At 46.0% G+C, this 22,526-nt stretch overlaps 1 protein-coding gene across 2 annotated transcripts in view; it reads right to left on the bottom strand.

Annotated features, from left to right (window-relative positions):
• LOC140191630 (rho guanine nucleotide exchange factor 25-like) overlaps nucleotides 1-22,121 on the bottom strand; it is a 313,824-nt gene extending 291,703 nt beyond the window's left edge. For both annotated transcript variants that reach the window (XM_072249206.1, XM_072249207.1), the window contains exon 1: nucleotides 21,673-22,121. In XM_072249206.1, coding sequence (XP_072105307.1) covers nucleotides 21,673-21,768 — 96 coding nt within the window. In that variant the 5' untranslated portion in view covers nucleotides 21,769-22,121. The remainder of the gene's footprint in view (nucleotides 1-21,672) is intronic.
• Nucleotides 22,122-22,526: the final 405 nt, after the last annotated feature.

The raw sequence follows: 22,526 nt of genomic DNA, 5'->3' as shown, positions 1-22,526 counted from the left end.
CACACTTCTCCGGGTTGAACTCCATCTGCCACTTCTCAGCCCAGCTCTGCATCCTGTCAATATCTTACAACAACCTTCTACACCAGCCGCCAACCTCTGTGTCAGCTGCAAACTTACTAATCCACTCTTCAATTTGCTCATCCACGTCATTTATAAAAATCACAAAGAACAGGGGATCCTGGAACAGATCCCTGCCAAACACCATTGGCTGCTGACCTCCAGGCAGAGTATGATCCATCGTCATCTTGCCATCTGTGGACAAGCCAATTCTGAATCCACACAGCTAAGTTTCCCTGGATCCCACAACTCTTACTTTCTGAATGAGGAACCTTATCAAATGCCTTCTGAACTGGAAATGTGAAAAAATATTAGGTTTAAGTTGTATAGAAGCTGGGTTTAGGAGGACAAAGGGAATCCGATAGGCAGAGCCAGGGGTGCTATGGTCATAATTTGCTGATGAAACCAACTGATTGTCAGGTTAAGGAGGGCAGGTTTAGAGTCTCGGTGGGGGGGGGGGAAGAAGAGGGAATGAGAAGGAATAGAGATACAGGGAGGAAGAGGCATGTAAAATATATGAAATGCAGTCAAATTTCAAGGCAAATCTGTTTTGGAGATGTCACTGTAGGACAAATATTTTTCAGGACACTGGGAAAATGTTTCTAATTTGAATCTCTTCATGCCATCTGTGGGACAGACAAGAAGTCAACTTAATGTTAAATCAGGAAAAGATGACACAACACTACCTGAGCATTGCATTGGCGATGTGGTCTAGAACCTGTTCTTTAGGGTGGGCCTTAAAGGCACAGTCCTTTGGTGATTATTATCTGCAAAACTGACAGACAAGTCCCTCTGAATATGGTGACTCTCCAAGTCTCTGAAACCAACTTTCAGCAATGCCAGTCATGTTACACAATTGACTCTCAAGTGAGTATGTTCTGACATGAACTACTGTAAAATAGATTTCCCAAGAGAAGGAATTCACACTCTCTTCCCTCGAAGTAGCTGTCTCTATTGTGGACGATAGCCACGGTTGTAGAAATTCCAGGGATGCGTCAACACACGGCTTCCCAATTTCAAGCACCTCCACATTCTTCCTTTTGGTCATCCAATTGGTAGTGGGGGCCAAGAGGAGAGAAAGGGAAGTGCTCCAAATGGGTTTTTTATATCATTTCTCATCACTATCAGACCTGTGGCCTCAGGAGTAAGTTTCTTTCCCCCACTGCTGCCAGAGAACAGGATCTTCAAGGCGTCTTTTTAAATTTTATCTTTGGATATGTTCAACTTTGGAGTTCAGATCATGAAACTAGCCTGCCCCCTGATCTATGTTAACTCCAAAACCAGACTGCTATGTAGCCTCTTCATCAGGGTGCCACTGATGGATAATCTTCTAGGTTTCCCAGATGACGTTGGACTCTCAACACCTTCAATATTGGGACCTGGAAGTCTACTGCCCCAAAGTAAACCACTTGTGCTGAATAACCTGGATCCCATTAGTTTTGCCCCATCAATGCTGCACTCTGGTTCACTTCTTTCTTTTATCAGGAAATTAAAGAAAGAAAACTGCAGATGCTAGAAATCAGAATAAAAGCAAGGAAATGCTGGAAACACTCAACAGGTAAAGCAGTATCTGGAGGGGAAGGGGGAGAATTAATTAATGGTTCAGTTCCAAGACTCTTCATCAGAACGTGGTACAGAGAGAAAGACATTAGTGTTAAGTTGTAGAGAGGGCAGGGAAGGTGTTGGATAGGACAAAGGGGTTATCTCCTGATCAGGAATTCAGGGTCAGTGTGGTCATTAGTAGGCAGTAGCAGGTGACAATTAAGAGTGTCATGGCCAAGAAACCTCACCAATGCCTCGACTTCCTCAGGAGGCTAAAGAAATTTGGCGTGTGCTTGTTGACTCTTACCAATTTTTATCAATGCATCATAGAAAGCATTCAGATTGGATGCATAGCAGCTTGGTACAGCAATTGCTCCATCCATGACAACAGGGAACTGCAGAGAGTTGTGGACACAGCTCAGCACTTCATGGAAACCAGCCTCCCCTCCATGGACTTTTTGCTGCTTTATTAAGCAGCCGATATATTCAAAGACCTCAGCCACCCTGTATATTCTCTCTTTTCCCCTCTCCCATCGGGCAGAAGATAGAAAAGCCTGAAAGCACGTACGACTAGGCTGCAGGACAGCTTCTATCCCACCATCTTGAATGGACTTCGTACAATAAGATGGGCTCTTGTCCTCACACTTCACCTTGTTATGACCAAAAGATCCCTTACCGATACCTTGGGTTGATAAGCACCAGCAGAACCATCCTTTAAAGTCAACTCTTCAAAATTTGAACAACCTCAATTTAGTTGCCCCTATCGACTTTCCACCTGCTGCGCACTGCCCCCCCCCACCCAAGATGGAATCCCAATCTGTTAACTCAGATTTTTGGTGCATTTTCCAGCACTATGTCTTTTTTTATAAATAGGAAAAAACAATCTAATGTTGCAGAGCTCAGGCAAGGCTTATAGGTATTTGACAAGGTGTCCCATGCAAGGCTTATTGAGAAAGTAAGGAGACATGGGATCCAAGGGGACATTGCTTTGTGGATCCAGAACTGGCTTGTCCACAGAAGGCAAAGAGTGGTTGTAGACGGGTCATATTCTGCATGGAGGTCGGTGACCAGTGGTGTGCCTCAGGGATCTGTTGTGGGACCTCTTCTCTTTGTGATTTTTATAAATGACCTGGATGAGGAAGGGGAGGGATGGGTTAGTTAATTTGCTGATGACATAAAGGTTGGGGGTGTTGTGGATAGTGTGGAGGGCTGTCAGAGGTTACAACGGGATTTCGATAGGATGCAAAACGGGGCTGGGAAGTGGCAGATGGAGTTCAACCCAGATAAGTGTGAGGTGGTTCATTTTGGTAGGTCAAATATGATGGCAGAATATAGTATTAATGGTAAGACTCTTGGCAGTGTGGAGGATCAGAAGGATCTTGGGGTCCAAGTCCATAGGACACTCAAAGCTGCTGCGCAGGTTGACTCTGTGGTTAAGAAAGCATACAGTGCATTGGCCCTCATCAATCGTGGGATTGAGTTTAGAAGCTGAGAGGTAATTTTACAGCTATATAGGACCCTGGTCAGACCCCACTTGGAGTACTGTGCTCAGTTCTGGTCATCTCACTACAAGAAGGATGTGGAAGCCATAGAAAGGGTGTGGAGGATATTTACAAGGATGTTGCCTGGATTGGGGAACATGCCTTATGAGAATAGGTTGAGTAAACTCAGCTTTTCTCCTTGGAGCGATGGAGGATGAGAGGTGACCTGATAGAGGTGTATAAGGTGATCAGAGGCATCGATCTTGTGAATGGTCAGAGATTTTTCCCAGGGTTGGAATGGCTAGCACAAGAGGCCACAGTTTTAAAATGCTTGGAAGTAGGTACAGAGGAGATGTCAGTGGTACGTCTGTTTGTTTGTTTGTTTTTTTTTTACACAGGGAGTGGGGAGTGCGTGGAATGGGCTGCTGGCGACGGTGGTGCAGGCGGATACGATAGGGTCTTTTAAGAGACTCCTGGATAGGTACATGGAGCTCAGAAAAACAGAGGGCTATGGGTAACCCCAGGTAATTTCTAAGGTAAGGACATGTTCAGCACAGCTTTGTGGGCCGAAGGGTCTGTATTGTAATGTAGGTTTTCTATGTTTCTAAGGCCCCAACACATCATTAAAAAAATTAAATACTGTAGATGCTGGAAATCAGAAATAAAAACTAAGAGAATGCTGGAAAATCTCAGCCAGTCAGGCAGCATCTGTGGAGAGAGATGTGCATTCAAAGTACCAGGTCAAAGACAGCCACATCTCCGCAACCACGTGAACATTTTGGCTTCTACCTCTACCTCTATGCCCCCATAACTTCTCACCAAAACCTGAATGAGCTGGCTCACTTGGATGCACACAGGCCTCAGGCCCGACATGTGGACATCCTTCATAGATCGAGTCATAGAAAAATACAGCACAAAAGCAGGCCCTTCAGCCCATCTAGTCTGTGCCGAACCATTTAAACTGCCTACTCCCATCGACCTGCAGCGGGACCATAGCCCTCCGTATCTCTGCTATCCATGTACCTATCCAAACTTCTCTTAGTGTTGAAATCAAACTTGCATGCATCACTTGCGCTGGCAACTTGTGCCACACTCTCTCACAACCCTCTGAGTGAAGAAGTTTCCCTTCATGTTCCTCTTAAACTTTTTACCTTTCACCCTCAACCCATGACTTCTGGTTGTAGTCCCGCCCAACCTCAGTGGAAAAAGCCTGCTTGCATTTACCTATCTATACCCTCATAATTTTGTATACCTCTACCAAATATCCTCTCAGTCTTCTATGCTCTAAAGAATACAGTTCTAACTTATTCAATCTTTCCTTATAACTCAGGTCCTTCAGACCCAGCAACATCCTTGTAAACTTTCTCTGTACTTTTTCCACATAACATCCCATCTCCTGTACTCGATGCATTGATTTCTGAAGGCCAATGTGCCAAAAGCTTTCTTTACAACCCTATCTACCTGTGACCCCACTTTCAACGAATTATGGACTTGTATTCCCAGATCCCCTTGTTCCAGCGCACTCCTCAGTGCCCTACCGTTCACTGTGTAAGACCACAGTCCTCCCAAAGTGCATACACCTCACACTTGTCTGCATTAAATTCCATCTGCCATCTTTCAGCCCATTTTCCAGCTGGTCCAGATCCCTCTGCGAGGCATGATAGCCTCTCTCACTGTTCACTACACCAAACTTGGTGTCATCTGCAAATTTTCTGATCAGGTTAACCACATATTCATCGAGATCATTGATATGGATGACAAATAACAACAGATCCAGCACCGATCCCTGCGGCACTCACCTAGTCACCAGCCTTCAGTCAGAGATGCAACTATCTACTACCACTCTTTGGCTTCTCCCGCAAAGCTGATGTCTAATCCAGTTTACTAACTCCTCTTGAATGCTGAGCAACTGAACCTTCTTGACCGACCTCCTATGAGTGAGCATTGGCCACAGGTTATTTGCCATGGGAGCTAGTATAGCCAATGCTAACCAAGTTTCAATATAAACCTGCTGTTTTTACCGTGACTTCCTTCCTAGCACCCCTCTGAACTGAGTTTTATCTGACACGAGGGTGCAGAATGCTTTAACTTCGGTACTGACTGTATAGTTCAAATCTGGAGCATACCCTCATCCTGCTAAACAGCTGTGTGCTCCCGTCCGTACATTTCATAAGGTCACGAGCTTAATGCAGTAGAAGCAGCTCAAATGAATTTTTGAGCTCCCACCTCCAATACAATCCAGCTCTCAGAGCCGAGTGCACATCCCCTTTAATCAGCCGTATGTGCAACCACGTGTGATTAGCACCAATTTAGTTTTGCAGAGCTAAACCAAAAAGCTTGCAGAATGATTTCACGTGATTGCTGCTTTGGACTCGGTGCTGCGCAGCGACCCGCTCCCCTGTTCTGATACCATTCCTATTGACAATGCCAGCGAACTCCCAGTTGCTGGTTTCCTTCTTAGAGGTCGTGTACATCCCCTGCCAGCTCTCAGGCTGTGGTTAAGTGGCCCCAGTGAGGGCTTCCAGGGAAAGGAGAAAATCAGCGGCTTTTGGGGGGAAAATTAGCTCTGTTTTCTTTTCTGATCTTAATCTGGCTGCAATCCAAGATACAAGCGTTTGAAATGGGTGAATGGGAACATTTCTCCTGGCTATCCTGGGAGGAAATGGGATCTGACAAATAATTGGAAAAGGAAGAAGAAAAAATAAAGAGAAAGGAAAGAGAGATTGGAATGAAGTTCTGTGGTACTTTCAACAATTTCATAACATCCCCAAGGAGCCAGTGAGGTACTCCTGAAATGTGGTGCAGTCCAAGATAATGTGAGAAACAGAGCAGCCAATTTACACACAGCAAGCTCCCAGACACTGTACAGTGTTGGTCCACTGCAGACACAAGACACCGGAAACTGGAGCAATAAGCAAGATGCTGGAAGAAGTCAGGTCAAGCAGTATCCATGGAGGGAAATGAACAGTCGACCATTCGGGTCGAAACCCTTCATCCAGACTGCAAATGCACAGTTGACATTTGGGATTATTCCAGTGGTGAACGTAGAACAGTGCAGCACAGGACAGGCCCTTCGGCCCACAATGTTGTGCTGATCTGGTGTACAGGATACTGGTGAAGCTACATCTGGAGTACTGCGTGTCCTTACTTGAGGAAAGATATACTAGCTTAGGGGCAAAGCAGAGAAGGTTCACCGGGTTGATTCTGGAGGGGTTTAGCCTATGCGGAGTAATTGAGTTGCCTGGGACAATAATCACTAGAATTCAGAAGAAGAGGAAATCTGATATAAACATACAAAATTATGAAAGAGATAGAGAAGATAGAGGCAGGAATGTTGTTTCCACAGGAAGAGAGACTAGAACTAAGGGAAAAAGCCTAATGATTTGTGGGAATAGATTTAAGACAGAGATGGGGAGAAACTGTTTTTTCCGGAGAGTAGTGACTCTGTGGAATTCCTTGCCCGGGAAAGCAGTAGAGGCTACATCATCAAATATATTTAAGAAATAGATAGATTTTCGATAAGCAGGAGAATTAAGGGTTATGGGAAAGGGCAGGTAGGTGGAGCTGAGTCCATGGCTAGAACAACCATGATCTTATTGAATGGCAGAGCAGGCTCAATGGGCAGATGGCCGACTCCTGCTCCTATTCTGTATGTTCTTGATGGCCATTTATACTAAGTGTCCTCCTCCCAATTATAATCTGCATCCCTCCATTCCCCTCACATTCAGATTCGAGGTGAAGGAACAAAGATTGCTCGCGTCACCAGGAACAATGCTGCTTCTTCAAATGAAATTGTGGGCTCTTTCATCTCCAAAACAACAGGTAAGAATCTTCACCACGCAAAAATAAACAGCAGCTCTGACACTACAGCACTGGGTGTGTGTGGAATCCATAATCATTCTAACTCAGGTGTAAGACTGCCAGAAATTGAGACACATTTCAGGGAAAGGGCTAAAATCTTTAGTACTGAAGAGATGATTAAGTTTTTCACTGCTGTGCCTACCATTTGAAACTGTAAAAGTCTCCTCCTCTGCACTTTCCCAAAAACACTGCGAATTTCTCATTTTCATGTTCATCCAATTTTCCTTTGAAAGTCAGTTGAATTTGCCTGTACAGCCAATAGGAGAACATTAAATCCATTTGACGTTCCCGTATTACAAGAGAGCTTAACCAATTTATAATAAAGAGGTTAACACCTCCACTAAAACAGTGAAATTTCAGTCAAGCATTTTAAGCATTTCTCCGTTCAGAGCAATAGGAATTTTGATGCTTAAGCATTAAGCTGTTCCTCTCCATCTGTCTCTGTGTCCACTATCACTGAGGCAGGTTGCTGCTCATTTGAGGAAAAGACTTGGTAAATAATTCCTCATTTATTCCAGTAAAGAATCCTGGAGCAGATAATGGCTCTGTGCACCAGTACAGAAACGGTGCCTCTAGCTAACAATAAACACAAGAGATTCTGCAGATACTGGAAATCCAGAGAAACACACACGCAATGCTGGAGGAACTCAGCAGGTCAGGCAGCGTCTATGAGGAAGAATAAACAGAAGACTCTTTGGGCTGAGACCCATCATCAGGACTGGAAAGGAAGGGGGCAGAAGCCAGAATAAGAAGGTGGGGGTAAGGGAAGGAGTACAAGCATTTTCCTCCTGCTTTTCCAGTCCTGATGAAGGGTCTCAGCCTGAAACATTGATAATTTATTCCGCTCCATAGATGCTGCCTGACCTGCTGAGTTCCTCCGGCATTTTGCGTGTGTTTCTCCAGCTAATCACTGTGCTCACCTTCATCCTGCAGAGCGAGATGCTGGCTCGTCTCCAGTAGCTCCCATCGCTGCTGGCGACATTCCGGCCGGTGACTTCAACTGCATCGGACAGCAACAAACTAGATAGCATCTGCAGACTCCTGATGGAAATGTTAAGATGGCAAAGAAAAGCAGGTCGAGTACAGGGGTACACGCGGTCCAGACCACACAGCTCTGTCATGTCCCAGGTAAACTTCTTTTGTGTCTAAAGAGCCATCAAACTCCTATCAGCATTCTTCTCTGACCACTGCCACCTTCTGGCTGACTGTGACCCCCAGGAAGACATGGAAACTGACTGTCAATTGCTGTCCCTAGTAAAACACTAGGTAACTGAAAAGGATCTCCACGTCGTAGAATGCAAAGCTTCTCTCTGTCTCCCCAAAGCAATCAAGATGGTTTCTTCGACGGTGTTCAGAAAGCAAGTGATGATCAGAGGGGGAGACATCAATTCCCAAAAAGTATCAGAAACTGCTCCTCGTGCAGTCAATGGGAATGGACGTAGAAGAGGAGCTTTGAGGGGGAAAACGGACAGATACCAGCCTGGGCAGAAAGTACCAGGAGAAGGAGATTTACAGAATATTGGCTGATGCTGCCATTTTCTGCTTGGAAGATCATCATCTGCGACCAGTGGAGCTGCCCTTGGGGGTCAGAGGCAATCGCAGGAAGAGCAAGACCATGTTATCTGACCAGTCCTCCAGTCCCTTCACCAGTGGGTCTGATCACCTGAAGGTGCTTGTTGCAAAGAAACTGAGATATGCGATGTGGAGTGGATAGCCAAGGTGAAACAGAGGCTGGGAGTGTGTAATTGATGCTCCCCCTTGATGGTAGGAAGAACCTGGTCCTTGGGTGCGAGGTGCTGTACCTGGTGCAGGTGTGGTCCATACCATACTCTTCTGTCAGCCGAGCAGACTTCTAGCTTATCTGGAGATCCAGAATATGGATCCAGTTCATGTCCCTCATGTCACAATGCACAAGTCCCCATAGAAGCTGGGGGGGGGGGGGCGGGGGGGGGGAGAGACATATTCTTATCCCGATGACTACCTTTGGGTGTGGCTGTACCAAGCTGTGAGTATACCCTGAGTACAGTGTCAACAATGAGCTGAGGTTCCACCTGCCCACCCACCCCCGTTTTACGAAGATGGGACTGGCCTCGTTGCCTGGCAATGTCCCATTCAGTTTGACTGTGCCACACTATCAATCGTTTGTAGAAATAGTTCTGCAGAAAACACTTTTGATAGATAGATAGATAGATGTACTTTATTAATCCTGAGGGAAATTGGGTTTCTTTACAGCCGCACCAACCAAGAATAGAGCGTAAATATAGCAATACAAAAACCACAAACAATCAAACAACAAAATGCAAACTATGCCAGATGGAAAATAAGTCCAGGACCAGTCTATTGGCTCAGGGTGTCTGACCCTCCACGAGAGGAGCTGCAAAGTTCAATGGCCACAGGCAGGAACAACCTCCCGAGACGCCCAGTGTTGTATCTCCAGAAGTCAATCAGACAGTGGTTGTCATAGAGTATCCCGCTGCTCCTGTGGGCCAGGGGTATGATGGATCCAGTGGGATGGTTTCTGAACAGACTGCATAAAGCATCTGGCAGAATGCCTCACCACCGGAACTCAGCCACAAGACCCAAAACCAATGGGTTTGTAGTGCAGGAGTACATGCTGAGGAATGCACAGAAAATAGTTGCAGCCAACACTAACGCTCGGTGGGGTGGACTGCAGTCTAAGGCCTTTCCATTGTGTTTCTTTGTACTTCCTGTAAATGCTCACAAGAAAATGAATCTCAAGTTTGTACATGGTGACATATGTACTTTGAAAATAAGTTTATTTTGAACTTCGAACTTCACCCACTGGATACTGAGGAGCTGGGTAATGTGTAATAACCTTTTGGATTGTTGCTCAAGAATAAAATGCAAAGAGACAAATTGATGTCATGCTGATGTAATGCGAACCCTGAAAGTAAATGGAATTAGACAAGTAACACACACAAAACGCTGAAGGAACTCAGCAGGCCAGGCAGCATTAATGGAAGGAAATGAACAGTTGATGCTTTGGGCTGAGCCCTTTCATTAACTGCTTATTTACCTCTATAGATGCTGCCTGACCTGCTGAGTTCCTCCAGCATTTTGTTTTTGCTGCTTTAGATTTCCAGCATCTGCTGAATCTCTTTTGTCAAATGGAAATGATAAACCTTGTGCCAAGAATGATAACATGTAAAGATACCATATACACTGTATATCCATGAATGCATGAATGAAGTATTTGTTGTTCAGTCATTAAGTCAAGTCCGACTCTTCGTGATCTCATGGTCCGTAGGGTTTTCGTGGTCAGGTACGGAAGTAGATTGCCAGGCCTTTCTTCCACACAGATACTGCTGCTGCCCAGGTTGGGACCCGGCTGGGTTTGAACTCAGGACCGTCTGCCTTGAAGTCCAGTGCTGATGCCACTACGCCATCAGCCGGCGAATGAAGTATAGTTCCCTCAAATAAATAAAATTGGCGCCATCAACTTGGCAACCTGCTTCTCCTCTCCTGATTGTTATTTCCATTGACACCAGTGGCACCAGGAAAGTGATAGGGTCGTGGATGCACACCACTAGCTAATGTCAACATCGCACCTCAATGGGTCACACAAAGTTGACTGAGGCCAGTTAACCTACCAAACTCATGATGGCTCTTTGCTGGAGCTGACGACTAGTCTCACTGTCTGGTCAAACCCCTGCAAAATCTGTTTTATGAAATCATAGATTAAGTCAGACAACACAGAAACAGGCCCTTCGGCCCATTGAGTCTACATTGATCCCATTTTATTCCCCACAGTCCCATTAACTCCCCCGAGATTCTCTGCCTCACCTACATACTGGGGACAACTTACAGTGGAAAATTAATCTACCAACCCACAGGAGCTCCAGGGGTGTGTGGAGTTGGGGGGGGGTGGAATGAGGTGTCAGTGGAACCCATACAGTTAGAGGGAGTACACTCAAACTCCAGGCAGTCAGTGTCCGAGGTCAGAATAGTGAGGGTGTAACTCCATGAGCTACACCACTGTGCCGCCCAAGTCATTTAAAAGTTACTATTGAATTAGCACCCATAGGAGGTCCACTGCAGATCATAACAACTCACTGCGCATTAGAAGAAAACTGACACCTCCCTTGTTCTATTCCAATTTACTTTCAATCTGTGCTGAATAGCTACCAACCCTCCCACCTGTGGTAACAATTGCTCCTTGTGTACTCTTGAATAAACTTATGCTTGGATGAATCTAAAAACATCCTTTGGCTGCTAAAAGATCTTGCTGCTCTTTAAGCTCACCAAAACATACTTGCAGTTTGCACATCTCCTTCCTGCGTAACCCTTCCTTGGCAAGCTGAAAGAGGCCTTCCTACCCGCTGTTGCTTGCCGATGCTGTTGTCACGATTCCAGACAAACCAGGGTGAAAGATGTTTTACAACAGGGATTGAGTGGGGATGCGTTGTTGGGGGAGGCGAGCAAGAGGCTTGCGGTTGAGGCACCAATATTGGTCATGTGGAGAGGACACTTGAACACTGACTACTTTGCAAAGAGCTTAATTGCAATCATAATACTTATAAAAAAAAGTCCTGCAAAGTGCTTCCTGTTCTGGTGTAGGATGTGCAAGACACTATATAAATGCAAGTCTTTCTTTTATAGTAACTGGAGGAGACAACCTGTATCCATTCTACTTCTGGATGCACAAGAGACTACGGCTGCCGGAATGCAGATGATCTGTCACTGGTGAACTTGACAATGTGATTACTCGGGTGCTTGGCCATGCAGCCATGTGTGAGCAGAGCGTACAGCCCCGGGGAGGGGGCACCCATGGGAGGGAGGAGCGGTTGTGCACACTGACTGTCTGAGGTCTGTTGGTTAGGAAGTCCGACACCCAGTTGCACAGTGGTGTATTTAGACTGAGGAGTAGGAGTTTGTTCACCAAGGTCTGTGAGACTGCAGTGTTGTATGCTGAACTGAAATCCAGAAACAGCATTCTGATGTAAGTGTCCAGGTTTTCTAGTGTGTCAGGGCCAGGTGCAGGACAAATACTATGACATCTGTCGTAGAGCAGTTCTGTTGGTGAGCATATTGGTGAGTGTCCAGTGTGACAGGATAGGAGTTTTTGATGTGTGCCATTACCAGCCATTCAAAGCACTTCATGATGATTAGTGTCAGTGCCACTGGGTGGTAGTCATTTAGTTCTGAAGGTGTAGAGATCTTTGGTACAGGGATGATGGTGGCTGATTAAAGCATGTGGGGGACAGCAGCCTGGGTGAGTGAAGTGTTGAAGATGTCCGTGAAGATATCGGTGAGCTGGTGTGCACACTCCCTGAGTACTCAGCCCGCGATGTTGTCCGGCCCGGCAGCCTTACGGGGAAGGCTCTCCACAGAGTCCTTCTCAGGTCTGCTACTGTCCCCACATGCTTCAAATCAGCCACCAAAGAACCCTACACTTTCAGAACTAAACAACTACTGTCTAGTGGCACTGACACCCATCATCACGAAGTGCCGTGTGCAGTTCTGGTCACCGCACTCTAGGAAGGGTGTTTCATTTAATGTCAGAGAAATGTATCCAATATACATCCTGAAATTCTTTTTCTTCACAACCATCCACGAAAACAGAGGAGTGCCCCAAAGAATGAATGACAGTTCAATGTTAGAACCCCAAAGTCCACCCCCCCAGACCCCATCCAGAAGCAGCAGCAAAGCAACGACCCCCCCTCCCCCACCAGCAAAAAGCATCTGCTCCCCCACCAAGCACTCAAGCGTGCAGCAAAGCATCAATAAAGACACAGACTTGCAGTACCCCAAAGACTACTTGTTCACCTGGTAATTCAACATACTGTACCACAGGCTCTCTCTTTCCCTAATAAAGGGAAAAGAGGTGTCCCTGTTTCACAGCGAGAGGGGAGACATAACAAAACAACTCGCTGATTTATGGTGTTAAAAGTCTGTTGCGTTGCTTTTTCCGAGCTCTGTGCCCAAAGAACTCGGGTCTCTGGGCACACAGCCATCTCGCAATGGAGGGAGTGCAGAGGAGATTCACCAGGATATTGCCTGGACAGGTGGGAAAGGCGAAAAAAGGAAGCAGTGGAAACAGCAGGTCAGGTTAGACCTGTGCAAAGAGAAACCAAATTAACGTTTCAGATCAAAGACCCTTTGCTAACACTGGGAAAGAGAGAAAACAGATTAGTGCAAAGCTGCAGAGATGGTGGGCGAGGGACGGTTAGGACAAGGGAAATATCTGTGATAGGGTTAGGCTGGGATTGGCTAGGTTTACCATGGGGATAGGTAGCAGTCAATGGGTTAATGTAGCTGCTAGGGAGTAACAATGTGGACAAAGGAGTGTAAAGCATCCCAAAATGCAGGGGTGTGGGGAATGCACAGTAGGCTAGGCCGTACTAATGGAGAGAGGGAAACTGAGCCAATATCACAGACAAATGATGAACAGAACTACCTGATTCTGGTACTGACAGTGTGAATTGAATATCGAGTCCAGAAGGCTGCAATATAGCCAGATAAAAGGTAAGGTGCTGTTCCTCAAGCTTGCCTTGGACCTCACGTAACAGTGCAAGAGATTAACGACCAATAGGTCAGATCGGGTGTGGGCTGGTGAATTACAGTAGCAGGTTACTGGAGCTCAGGGTCATCTGTGTACTGAACACAGGTGCTTCACAAAGCCGTGTGTGGTTTCCCCAGTGTAGAGATGAAGGGGAAGATGCTGTAGCATGCTAGGGATGGAAGAATGGACCAGAGAGTCACACTGGGAATCCTCCCCCCACCCCCACCTTGAAATGCTGAAGAGAGGAGGGGAATGTGTATCTGCAGGTTGAATCTTGTTTAAGGTATTGGAAATTAGATTTTCAGATCACAGAGACAGGCGCTTCCACCCATCGTGTCCCGGCTGGCCATCAAGTCTCATCTACACTGATCTCATGATCTGCAGTGGAGGCAGAGCATTGGAGAAGTAACTCGATGAGCCCTTGAATCGGAGGCTACGGACTAAGTCTGGTAGAGTGGATTGGTGTCAATAGGTAGTTGATGGCTGGAATGAACATTGTGCCCCGATTCACCCACACACCAGAGGACAAATTAACTCACCAACTTGCACGTCTTTGGAATGTAGGAGGAAACCAGAGTACCCGGGGGTGGGGAGGTGGAGGGTGAACGTGCAAACTCCACATAGACAGTGGCAGGAGTTTGGGATCAGACTCTGATTCTCTGATCTCTGGAGCTGCATCACTTGTGGTGCCCTGTCATGGGCACTAGCAATTTAGGTTTCTTGATTGAGGTTTCACAAACCCTGGGATCCCTAAAGTACTCCGCAATCAGATGAATACTTCTGAAGTATCTTTTACAGTGCAGTGTAGGGCAGAGGGAAGCCAATCGGTGCACAGCTGAAGCCTGATTTATACTTCTGCGTCAACTCCATGCCGTGAGTACTGCGTTGCCGCGAATCCTACACAGAGCCGACGCGGATCCCTGCGCCAGAGCATGACGCGCACCTCTCCCAAAATGTAACTGCGCGTCGCAGCAACGCAGACCGCAACAACTGTGATTGGTCCGCTTGATAGCATCACCTTTCCTCCTACGCTGCAATAGCTTCCCATTGGGCGACTGAAGGGCAGGGAAGGAACTCTGGCTGCAATGCTTTCCATAAAGCTTTACAGACCTCCGAAATTATGGAGGACACATTTCGCTTTTACGAAAAAAAGACGCTCGCTTTAAACTTGTTTACCCCGAGAAAGACTACCATGACCATGAAGCCTTTTGCGGGCAGGTGTGTGCGCATGCGTGACGTGCCCAAATTGCAGAGCGGCGCAGACACACCAACGCACAAGTATAAATGCTCACAATGCGCGTCGGTCACTTGCGTAGGTTACGGCGTCGAGTTGACGCAGAAGTATAAATCAGCCTTTAAGTGGATAGCAACAGACCAGCTGTTAGAGGAATCTTTTTTTGGAAGGATATCTTCATCAGAATGCAGATTCTGTTCCTCTCCACAGATACTGCTTGACCTGCTGAGTGCTTCCAGCAGTTTCTGCTCCTATTTGGAGGGTTGAATGACAGTTTGGAGGGTTTGAGGGGGTGGGGGGGGGGGGTTTGAATATCAGAACAAGGCCAGCTTAACTCATGGGCAATAATGGTTAGACTGGGGAGGAGCGATGTGCACAAGAAAGCCCAGCTTGCTGGCTATCACGTCATTCGGGAGTCAGCATCCTGCAGTGAGTATAGCACTCCCTCAGTCCTGGCTCCCAAGGTGCCCGTCACTCTGTTCTTGGAAGCCATACAGCAGTCAGAAATGGTGGGGGGAAGTCTACTCTTTATGTTTTTCTGTTTGGGTCCACAGTGGGGATTGAATTTAGAACATGCAGTATGCTACAGGCAACATTGTGCCAGCCTCTTAACCCACTCTAAGATCAATCTAACCCTTCCATCCAATATAACACTCCATTTTTCTATCATTCATGTGCCTCTCTGTTTCTAAGTGCCTCTATCACCACCATCACTCACTGTGTAATAAAAAACTTACCTCTGACACTCCTGCCCTGCACTTTCCTCTAATCACTTTGAAATTATGCCCCTTTGTATTAGCCATTTCCACCCTGGGAAAAAGTTTCCGGCTATCCACTCGATCTCTGCCTCTTATCATCTCGTATGCCTTTATAAAGTCACCTCTCATCCTCCTCTTCAGAGGGAAAAGCTGAAGCTGGCTGAACGTATCCTCATAACACACATTCTCTAATCCAGGCAGCATCGAGGTAAACCTCCTCTGGGCCCTCTCTAAAGCTTTTACATCCTTCTTATAATGAGGTGACCAGAACTGAATACAATACTCCCAGTGTGGTCTAACCAGGGTTTTATAGAGCTGCAACATTACCTCATGGCTCATGAACTCAGTCAAGAGACTAATGAAGCCCAATCCGCCATACGTATTTTTAACCTTGTCAGCTTATGCATCAACTTTGAGAGAGCTAAGGACGCAGATCCCGTTGGTTATCAGGCGTGATTAAAGAGTGAATGTGGGGAAATATGGCGACACAATGGGACGTTCCTCAAAGTGAGTCCCATCCGGAATGCCGTGGCTTCTTGGGAAATGGACTGACAAGTTAGCGTAGAGGTGATAGAGCCAGACCAGGTAATGATAGGCTTTTGGATAATGCCATATTTCGCATTTTGTGACCCGATTATCCACATTAAGCAGCATTATTTGTTCCACAAAGATGCAGTGGGATCAGAGGTGAGAAACAACTTGTAAAGTACTTGCTGCAACAGAGGCAGCCGTTAATTGGCTACTGCTTCACTGTTGCGAGCATTTTATAAGACCCTTCTGCTAGCTCTCTGCTGTGGTTAACCAGCTTTTCTTTAAGTATGTCTCTCTGCTCTTCACATCAACCACCCCGTGTGGGCGTAAGTTCCACTCTCGGGGTAAAGTGGTTTCTCCTGATTTAACGTTTATGGACTTGAGATCTAGCGTCCTCTGCCTCTGTCTTTTCAAGCCTTTCAAGAGCGGCAATACAAGTGGATAGAGTGGTAAGGAAGGTGTACAGCCAGCCTGCCCTTGCTGGTTGGGGCATTGAGCATAGAAGTCAGCAATTCGTACTGCAGCTTTGGTTTGCTTGCACTGTGTGCATTTCTGGTTTCACCTTTACAAGAAATATGTGGAAGTTTTGGAGAGGCTGCAGAAAAGATTCACCAGGATCTTGCCTGGACTGGAGGGTATGAGCTATAAGGAGGGGTAATGTTTCAGCTCTTTAAAACTCTAGGGAGATCACACTAGGAATATTGTGTTCAGTTCTGGTCGTCTCATTGTAGGAGGGATGCAAAAGCTTTAGAGTGGGTGCAGAGATTTACCAGGATGTTGCCTGGATTAGAGAGCATGGTTTATGAAGAAAAGTTGAGTAAACTAGAACTTTTCTCTTTGGAGCGAAGGAGGGTGAAAGTTGACTTGATAAAGATGTACAAGATAATAAGAGGAATAGATTGTGTGGATAACCAGATATTTTTTCCCAGGACAGAAACGGCTAATACGAGGGGGCATAATTTTAAGGAGAATCGAAGAGAGTATAGGAGGGGATAACAGTGGGAAGTTTTTGTTTTCTATTAAGCACAGAGAGTGGTGGGTGTATGGAACGTGCTGCTGGGGGATTAGGTAGATACGTTACACATGGTGGAAACAGATATGATGGGGGTGTTTAAAAGGCTGTTCAACTCATGAATATGCAGGGATGGAGGGAGATGGATCACGTACAGACAGAAGGGATTGAGTTTAATTTGGCACAGATATTGTGAGCTGTGGAGCCTGTACCTGTGCGGTATCGTTCTGTGTTCTGTGATAGCTTGCGCTTAGGGAGTGCTCCTCAACAAGCACCACCTTTTAAGAGGGATTAAAGGAAAGAACGGCACTCAAAGCAAACGAGTGGCTGGCCGACCAACGTTAAATTCACTTGCAGGCAGAGTGGTGGATTTGCGGGGCTAAGGCTATTCTGGAGAAGAACTCCAGAGGCCAGGCAAGTAGTGCACAGCAGAACACCAGGTAAAGGAGCAGACAAAGGTGAAGTTATCAGAAGTAACATGAGTTTGTAAAAAACTCTGCCTTATCATATTTTCATAAGATGGTGGTGGCCATTTGGCTCTTTGAGTCTCTGCTCTCTCTTGGATCAATCCCATTCCCTCACTTGTCTTCCCCATTATCTATCTTCTCGCATGCCTCTCTTCTCTCTATCTTCTCTTTGATGGCTTAGAGCCAGAGAGAAGTGAAGGGAGGGAAAGGATCTTAAGCTGAGACACAATTTGTGAGGAAAATACAGTTTTTTTACACATTGCATGGAGGCTAGGAGTTGTGAGCTTCAGGGGGACAGCGACTACAGTCTCTCACGCTGATGTCCTGATTGGTCAAGTGGTGAGACCTTCCTCAGTAAATCTATCAGCAATAACTTCCTCAACTTTGTGAGCCGGTCTGCAGAGAGTTCAAAATGACAGTGCCGATGTTCTTCCTTGCTCACTAGAATACCAGTTTTATTTCAAGCGTTTACAATCCTTTGGCGGGGGGGGGGGGGTCATGACAGAGTGGGAGAATCTAGAATTAGCGGTCACTGTTTTAAAAATAATGGCTTTGGGGCTTGCCCATTCAAGGCAGAGATGAGACAAAATTATTTCTCTCAAAAGATGGTGAGTCTTTGCAACTCTCTTACTCAAAGGACGGTGGAAGCTTAGAGTATTTTTATATTCTTTAGTAGAGCACAGAATATTTTTAAGACCAAAATAGATCAATTCTTGGTACACAAGGAAGTGAAAGATTACGTGAAGATCAGAAAATAAATCTTTCAGATGCCGTAAATCCAAAATAAATGCAGCAAGCACTGAGTATTTCTGTCTGTATTAAGAAAGGTTATTGAGATAGATAGGAATTGCGTTAAGATTGCAGTTGGGTCAGCCGTGAACTTACTGTATGGTGGGGCAGTGCTGAGTTGCCTGCTCCTGATGCTAATCTGTGTGTCTGTAGTGTAGTGCTCAGCGCAACGTTTTACAGCAAGCCGGCTGTAAGATCGGGGTTCGATTCCTATCTCTCCAGTGTCCAGCATCTGCTGTCTAAAATTCAAGCCAGGTCTGTTCAGGAATGGAGACGAGAAGCTGTTCCTCACACACAGACTCATGGAAATCTTGAATGCCTCCCTTAAAAAAAAGCTGTTGAGCAGATGGGGTGCAACTGAAAATGACAAAACAGATTGCACTTTATTCAGATGGGGGATGAGTAGGATTAGAGCTGTTAATAATAGAATAAAGCAAAACACAAACTGCTGGAGGAACTCAGCAGGTCAGGTAGTATCTGCGGAGGGAAATGGACAGTGCTGGGGCTCATCACCAACAATGATGAGACAGCATACAGAGAAGATGTGGAAGAGCTCAAAGCATGGTGCCAGGCAAAGAACCTCTTTCTCAATTTGAACAAGACAAAGGAGATGGTTATCAACTTCAGGAAAACCCACGCCACCCACACCCCTCAACATCAGCGGCACGCAGTGGAAACTGTAAGCAATTTCAGTCTTCTGGGAGTGCATATCACACACAATCTCTCACGGACGCAGAACACACTATACACAATCAGGAAAACTCACCGCCACTTCTACTTTCTGAAGAGGTTGAAGAGAGGTTGGCTATGCACATCTGAATTCGTGTCGTTTTGCAGAGGCACAGTAGAGAGCACACTAATGAGCTGCATCACTGCATGGTGCCGAAAATGCACTGGGCAGAGAGGAAGGCGCCACACCAGCTAGTCAAAACTGGCCAATGCATCACCGGCACTAGCTTACTCACCGTCAAGTATATATATATATATATATATATATATATATATATACAGAAAAGTGCTGGAAAAGGGCCAGTAACCTCATGAAGGATCCCACCCACCCTGCTCATGTTGTTTGTCCCACTCCCATCAGGGAAGAGACTACGCAGCATTCACACCACGACCAGCAGACTCAAAAAGAGTTACCTTCCCCAAGAGTAAGGCTACTCAACTAACCCTCCACCCGCTAACCTACCACCCCTCCACCATTACTTTATCATTTCCTGTCAGTCACCTTATGTACAGACACTCCTGTGCCCAGCGTCACTTTATAGACATGCATGCTATTTTATGTATTTATATTTATTGTGTTTTAAAAAAATTATTATTCTATTCTCACAATTGTGTACTAGAAATGACATTAAACAATTTTGATTTCTTTCTTGATTACCTTCTACCTCAATGGTACTGAGTTTGAGAGGGTTGAGAACTCCAAGTTCCTCGGAGTGAGCATAACCAATAGCCTGTCCTGTTCCAAGAAAGCACATCAGTGTCTTTACTTCCTCAAGAGGCTAAAGGAATTAGGCATTACTCCTTTGACCCTCACCAACCTTTATAGATGCACCCATGAAAGCATCCTTTCTGGATACATCGTGGCTTGGTATGGTAACTGTTCTGCCTGTGACCGGTAGGGATGGCAGAGAGTTGCGGACACAGCTCAGCACATCACAGAAACCAACCTCCCCTCCATGGACTTTGTCCACACTTTTTGCTGCCTCCGCAAAGCAGCCAGAATAATCAAAGATCCCACCCACCTTGGGCATTCTCTCTTTGCCCCTCTCCCTAGACTCAAAAGCCTGAACGCATGTACCACCAGGCTAAAGGACAGCTTCTACCTGTGACAAGACCAGTGATAAGATGGACCTCATAATCGACCTTATTATGGCTTGCACCTTAATATCTGCCTGTACTGCTCCTTCTGTAACCGTAATAGTGGAATCTACAGTCTGGTTTTGTTTTCCTTCATACTACCCCAATGTACCGATGTAATTAAATAATCTGAATGGATGGCATGCAAAAGAAATTTGTTCACTGTACCTCAGTACTCATGACAATAATAAACCAATTTATAAACCTCACATCCTCTGCCATCTTTCACTGCTTGAAGGAATACTTTGCCTATTTGAACTAATTCTCTTCTGCCTGCTCATGATCCCTACCCTCCATATTCATGAGTCTATCTGAAAGCACCTTAAACACCTATTATATCTGCTTCCAGCACCGCCCCTGGCAGCAAGTTCTAGGCACCCACCACTCTGTGTTAAAAAAAAATTGCCCTGCACATCCCCTCTCATATCTGGTATTTCTACCCTGGGAAAAACTTCTGACCATCTACCCTGTCTATACCGCTCAGAATTTTATAAACTTCTCTCTGGTCTTCCCTCAGTCTCCGATGCTCCAGAGAAAAGAACCCAGGTTTGTCCAACATCTACTTATAGTTCATACCCTCTAATCTAGGCAGTACCCTGGTAAACCTTTCCAAAGCACCCACATCACGGGCACAACCTTCCCCACCATCGAGGATATGAGAGCAGAATTAGGCTATTCAGCCCATCGAGTCTGCCCTGCCGTTCCATCAGGGCTGATATTTCCCCTCTCAACCCCATTCTCCTGCCTTTTCCCCATAACCTTTGACACCCTTACTAATCAAGAACCTATCAGCCTTCATTGTGAATATTCCGAGCAACTTGGCCTCCTCAGTCGTCTGTGGCAGTCAATTCCACAGATTGACCACCCTTCATTTTCAAGAGGCGGTGCTTCAGGAAGGCGGCATCCATCATTCAAGACCCTAATCAACCGGGACATGCCATCTTCTTGTTACTACCATCGGGGAGGAGGTACAAGAGCCTGAACACCCACACTCAACGTTTTTTCCCCTCCACCACCAGATTTCTGAACGGTTCATAACTGCATTATATTTTGTACCACTTAATTGTTTTGTAATTTATGATAATTTTATCTCTTTGCACTGTATTGCCGTCGCACAACCACACATTTCAGGTCCTACAAGTCAGTGATAATAAACCTAACTCCAATTCTATGATGGGGCGATCAGATTGCACATTATGCCTCAACTTCAACCGTCTGCTCTTCCTCCTGCCCCTTCCCACCCCACTGGAGTCAGAGTCCCCTTCAGTCACCGCCTGAACGCTCTCATCGTAATAGCCGGACACACCCCTCAATACCTCGACTTGCGAACAGTAGCCAGCCAAATTCCAGGAGCTTTCAAACACCTGACTTCCCACTGCCAATTACTTCCTCCACCCCTCTCTAAATATTGTTTGAACAGACCTGAACTTTCCGTTCCGATGACTTGACCTCCACCCCCGCCCCCCGGATATGGATATGTCTGGACCGTCTGCCGCTGAATTACCGCCCTCACCCCTTAAAAGAAGGCTACAAGGAAAACAGTGCACCTACCCACTGTTGGCTGGGCAGGGCAAAAGAGGTCAAGATATCTGCCATGGCTCCAAGCATCTGCTCTGCACGGCCAGGGCTCCGCTGAGGGGCTTTCATTGCTGAGTGCAGACCGTCTCTCGGTACCTCTAGATAGCTGCTCTTTACAAGCAACCCGGACTTTCGGTCGACTTATTGCTCTTTTCAGTTTTGTGAGAAGAGATGTCTCTTTAAATGTCTTCTGGGTCCCAAGACTAAATATCCTCTTGCGATCGCAAGTTCGTGGTGCGGTGTCTCTCAGTCCGTCAAACTGTTGCGATGCACGTCGGCGGGTGGTGCATGCTGGCCGATATTTACTTGGTCATTTGGGAGGGAGGGTGTTCTGATCCTAGAGATCTTTTTTTAAAATCTTGAGAGCAGATAAAAGGCGAATCACAGGCTGGTTCAAGGCTCCCAACTCTGCAGCCTCTTTCCATGTGTGCGTTGGGCTTTGAGAAGGGCCATATGGTTTGAGTAATGTACCGTAAATTTCAGTCTACAAACCGCGATCTCTTATAGACCAGAAAGTAAAGGAGCTAGGCAAGTAGCTCTCGCTTGAGTGAGATGAAAAAAAGCTAATGGCAATGTAAGTTTCGGGATCAATTCCTTTTTAAAAACTCCGATTTCTGCGTTTTAGCCACCTTAAAGCAAACTACATGTTTTGCAGCTGATAATGTTTAAGGAAACAGGCAGGATTTCCAAGAAACGAAGGCAGACTTCCACCTAACAAATCCTTTATTCAAATCCGGATGAAGGGTCTCGGCAGGAAACATCGACTCTTTATTCCTCTATCGATGCTGCCCGACCTGCAGAGTTCCTCCAGTATTTGTGTGTGTCAC

This window comes from Mobula birostris, chromosome X (genome assembly GCF_030028105.1).
Source record: "Mobula birostris isolate sMobBir1 chromosome X, sMobBir1.hap1, whole genome shotgun sequence".
Taxonomy (NCBI): Eukaryota; Metazoa; Chordata; class Chondrichthyes; order Myliobatiformes; family Myliobatidae; genus Mobula; species Mobula birostris.
The sequence above is the reverse complement of the archived record's forward strand: the minus strand, read 5'-3'. Positions and strand labels throughout refer to the sequence as shown.